General features: G+C 36.7%; 1 protein-coding gene across 1 annotated transcript; it reads left to right on the forward strand.

The window, feature by feature from the left end:
• The first annotated feature begins 664 nt into the window (after positions 1 to 664).
• Positions 665 to 1588, forward strand: LOC118853617 (olfactory receptor 5B12-like). The gene has a single exon (XM_036763784.1). It carries the CDS (start codon positions 665 to 667, stop codon positions 1586 to 1588), a length of 924 nt encoding a protein of 307 aa, XP_036619679.1.
• Positions 1589 to 4921: the final 3333 nt, after the last annotated feature.

Consider the following 4921-nt stretch of genomic DNA (forward strand, 5'->3'; position numbering starts at 1 on the left):
TGCCAGAAGATGTGGATAGTAGGCATAAGCTAGAGGTGGAATGACTGGTGAAAGTATAAAATATCATGGATACTAACCCAGTCACTAGAATATTGTTTTATCAGCCAAATGAAGGTTCAGGGCTATGAAAGTAAAGTAGATAGATTAGAGTAAGGTTGATGAATTATAAAAGAGTGAGGGGGGTAGCAACTGGTGTTCAGGGTAAGGAGTAAATTTGTTTTGAGAAGGGTTGAGGCAGAATGCGTGATGGAAAGATAGGACATTGTTATTGATAAGAACAATTTCAGAGTTCTGGATCGTGGATGCAGCACAATTATGAGTGATGGTCCAATCAAGGTTATAAACATTTCTCTGTGTGGCTAAGGTAGAATCAACATGGAGGTCATGGGAATGGAGGAAGTTGAGGTTCAGTAATATAAGCTCATTAAGGAGTTTAAAAGTGTGGAAGGGGATTTTTCTTATCATAACCTGTGCTGAAAAAATCATAATTGCACCATTTTTATTATTGTGTTGTTTAACCTACATAAAATTTGCCATATTAGAAGCTCACAGTTTCATATTTAAATGAAATACATGATTCCATGACCCAGTGAAAATGTTGATTACTGCCACAACTTATATATTTCTTCTTCCAGGTGAATCATCCAAAACCTTCAAGTCCTTAATGGAAAATGGATCAGAGGTGAAGGAGTTCATCTTTTTGGGGTTGACAGATGTCTCAGAGTTTCAGGTGCCCCTCTTCATAGTTTTCACCATCATCTACCTCATTACCCTGGTGGGGAACCTGGGGATGATAGCCCTGATCTCTTGGGATCCCCATCTCCACACACCCATGTACTTTTTCCTCAGCAATCTCTCTATAGTGGATTTTGGCTACTCCTCTGCTGTTACTCCAAAGGTGATGGCTGGATTCCTCCCAGGGGACAAAATTATTTCCTACAATGGGTGTGCTACACAGTTATTCTTCTTTATGAGCTTAGCCACTGTTGAAAGTTACCTCCTATCTGTAATGGCCTATGATCGCTATGTAGCTATATGTAAGCCCCTACATTATACCACCCTCATGACTTCCAGTAAATGTGCTCGTTTGATAATTGGATGCTACATCTGTGGTTTTCTTACTTCCTCCATTCACACAGGAAACACTTTCAGTCTCCATTTCTGTAAGCCTAATGTGATCCATCATTTTTTCTGTGATATTCCACCAGTCATGGCTCTCTCCTGTTCTGACATAGAAGTTAATGAAATGCTTGTCTTCTTTGTTATATCACTTACTGCCTTTTTTGCCCTTTTCATCATTTTGATATCCTACGTATTCATCTTTATCACCATATTGAGGATACATTCAACTGAGGGACAGCAGAAAGCCTTTTCCACCTGTGCTTCTCATCTCACAGCTGTATCCATCTTCTATGGATCTGGAATCTTCATGTACTTACAACCCAGCTCTAGTCATTCCATGGACACAGATAAAATTGCATCAGTCTTCTACACTATGATAATCCCCATGTTAAATCCTCTGGTGTACAGCCTGAGGAACAAAGAAGTCAAAAGTGCTTTCAAGAAAGTTATGAATGGGAGAAAATAATCATTCAGATTCTCCTTACTCAGGAGAAAACTTTTCATTGGTTTTTCTTGTCCACTTTGGTCTCTAAAGTCCACATTATCTATGTCCTTGGATCTTAAATACTTTGGCCACAAAATGAGAAGACATGAATCATTGCAAAAGGCACTGATGTTGAAAAAGATTGAAGGCAAGGGGAAAAGGGGAAAGCAGAGAATGAGATGAATAGATAAATATTTTCATGGAAGCAATGACTATGAGCTTGGATAGATTTTGGGAGATAGTGGATGATAGAAGGGCCTGGAGTTCTATGGTCAATGGGGTCATGAAGAGTTGGACAGGGCTAACTGACTGAACTATAACAACAAAATCTCTGTGTTCTACATTTGTCACGTGGATCCAGAAATTTGAATTCTCCCTCTTAATCTAGAACCTGGTACTCATATCTATTCTTTGCTTATCTTCATCTGATTCTGTGATTTACAATTTTCATAAATTTCAGGATTCTGGAAATTTTCTCACAATTCTATCGCTTTATTGAGTATTTTTAGAAGTTTGACAAATGATCTCTTCATTTTTTCAACTTATATTTTTAGAGAGTTTCAGGGAGTTAGGAAGTAGATGGAGAGGTTTAATTAATTGCACATGGGCGTAATCCAATATGAGAAGATTAAATTGACTCTGAATCATTTTTATTGATCCTATTTATGGTTAATTCATTTTGTCCCATCACTCCCTAAGTCATGGTTCTCTGTCTCTGAAGTTACTTCAGCTGACTTGTAATGGGTTAAGTTCAGCCATCCAGTTCTCTTGATAATCACTGTTCTATTCTTGTCTAAAAAATTCTGCTAACCTTGGGGGATGTAGCTTGACATGCTGAAGTCTTGCCTAATATCTTTACACCCCCAAACTATCATTTAAGGATGTCTGGTATGCTTTCTTAAAAGTCTCAGCCCCTATTTTTGTCCTTTCAGGTGGACTCAAACAATGAACACTTCTTAGTCTCAGGAATGAAGGAAAGGGTTGTTGCTAGACCCTCATTACATCATTCCAAATTTCCAGCCAATTATGTTATTCCTCATGCCTCAGCTATGGATCCAATCATGTTGCCCTTGATAACCTGATGTCACCTACCCTGTTCTGTTCTTTGTTCTGTACTCACCAAAACCAAAGTAGGGGAGCTGTCTTTGTGCTTGGGGTGTTTGGCCAGAAGCTGAGGCAGCCATTGGCACTTTTCTTGGCAGGTAGCATGCCCTTGTCAATAAAATTAAATATTGCTTGGAGCAACATGCCTCAGTTTCCTTTTTTTAAATTAAATTTCACTCATGACAAATCATAGACAGGAACTACCATAGTGCCTGGCATAAAGTAGGTATGTAATAAATGTTTATTGCCTAACTCCTTGTTTTGCTTGCAGGCCAGCCCTCTGTTCTTTATGCCATGAAGTTTCGTGCTTTTGGATAATAGAAGTGAGTGTTAATTTAACTGAATAGGTTTTTATCTAAAACATGTAGAACTTTTCTGCATGCTTTCTTTATAGTGGCCTTTAATATATTTACTATCACTTACAATTAGAATCATTGATTTACAGAATGTGAAAGCTGGTTACTTGTGTTGGTTTTATTGATATTGATTTTATTGTGTTAAATTTAACTCCATTGACACATAGCTTAACACATATTCAAAAGCTATGTTCAGTGTAACATTCCTGAAAAATAGTAACTGTTTCTCTTTTGGGCAGGAACCCTTATGGTCTTCCCTACCCAGTTTGATTTTTTTTCTTTTTTTGAGTTTTTGATTAAAGGGACCATCCCTTGATTAACTTCTTAAAGAGGCCTATTCACTGAATTGGCATTACCTCACTCAAAGTGAGAACAGGAAAAAGGTCTTAGCCTGAAGGGCCAGAGTCTCCTAATGTATCCTGGGCTGTCTCCAGTCATGCTGGTGAATATCAGGTCACTGGACTCAGAAGGCTCTGAGAAGAAAGTGAGCCTGGTGACCTTGCAAAACCCTCTCTTGCTCAAATCCAAGTCAACTGTAAGTCATGTCATCATCTTCCTGACGTCATGGTCCTCATAGAATGAAGGACAAACACAACAACCTGACAGTTTCAACAGTTTCAAAGAGAAGAAAACCACTGACTCTCAAGGGCACCCATTCTACTTTTCTCATTATTAACAGGAAGTTTTTTTGTGATCTCAAAACCAAATTTGACTCTTCATGTCTTTCCTCCATTATTCTTAGATCTGAACTCGAACTAAAAAATGAGAATTTATTCTACTCCTAATTGCTCCTCAAATCCTCAAAGTCAATGATCATCTTCCCTCACTGATGCTTCTGTTTTCCTTGTTAAAAATTCCCAATTCCTTTAAAGGATTCTCTTAGAAAGGGACTACATTCCCTTCACTATCCTGTTTGTCCTTTTTGCATGACCTTGAATTTATCAAATTATTTATTACATTGTGAATCCAAGATATGAACACTTGTTCAGTCCTCTGTGGAGTTTGCTTTTTACTATTCTCCCTAGTCTTAAGTCTATTTTTCAGACAGACTAAATGAAGGTGAGTCACCAGACTCTTCTCCCCTTGCTTATAGTAGATCAACACTTTATGCCTAATTTCAGCCTTTCCTGTTCCCTAGAGATATCTAAAGATTTTTATTCAAAAAGCATGAAATAATGAAGAGTGAAATGGGCAGAATCAAGAGAACATTGTATATGGTAACACAATATTGTTTTAAGAATGACTTTCAGCAATTAAGTTATTTTGACTATTATCAATATCCAAACTGAATATAAATGACATATGAAGAAATGTGCTATCTTCATCCAGAGACAAAATGGATAAATATAAGTGTTTATAGAATAATTTTATACAAGTACACAATACATATGCATGCCTATATGTATGTATTTATGTCTAATACTAGCCATCTCTAGGGCAGGAGTTGGGAGAAGGGAAGAAAAAAAGAAATTTACATGATAATTTTGCTGCTTATTTGAAAGAAATAGCAATTTGTGCATAAAAGATTTGCAGTTTCCTGCAAATTTTATTAATTATGGAAAATATTATTTTATTCCAAAAATTAAAAATGAAATTTTTAAAAATTTTTTTTGTTGATTTTTTTTAATTTTTAGTTTACAACATTTGGTTCTACATAATTTTGACTTCCAGATTTTCTTCCCTCCCTCCCCACCTCCCTCCCCAAGATGGCATGGTGCATTAAACTTATTTACACACTAGTCAAGTTGTGGAGAAGAATTATGACCAATGGAATGAATAATGAGAAAGAAGAAACAGAACCAAAAAAACACCCCAAAAACAAAAAGAGAGAAAAAAAGGGAAAAATAAAAGTGAG

This window comes from Trichosurus vulpecula, chromosome 6 (genome assembly GCF_011100635.1).
Source record: "Trichosurus vulpecula isolate mTriVul1 chromosome 6, mTriVul1.pri, whole genome shotgun sequence".
Taxonomy (NCBI): Eukaryota; Metazoa; Chordata; class Mammalia; order Diprotodontia; family Phalangeridae; genus Trichosurus; species Trichosurus vulpecula.

What these genes read in the sequence shown, in the direction of transcription:
- LOC118853617 (XM_036763784.1), top strand. Translation starts at nt 665, where the DNA reads ATGGAAAATGGATCAGAGGTGAAGGAGTTCATCTTTTTGGGGTTGACA.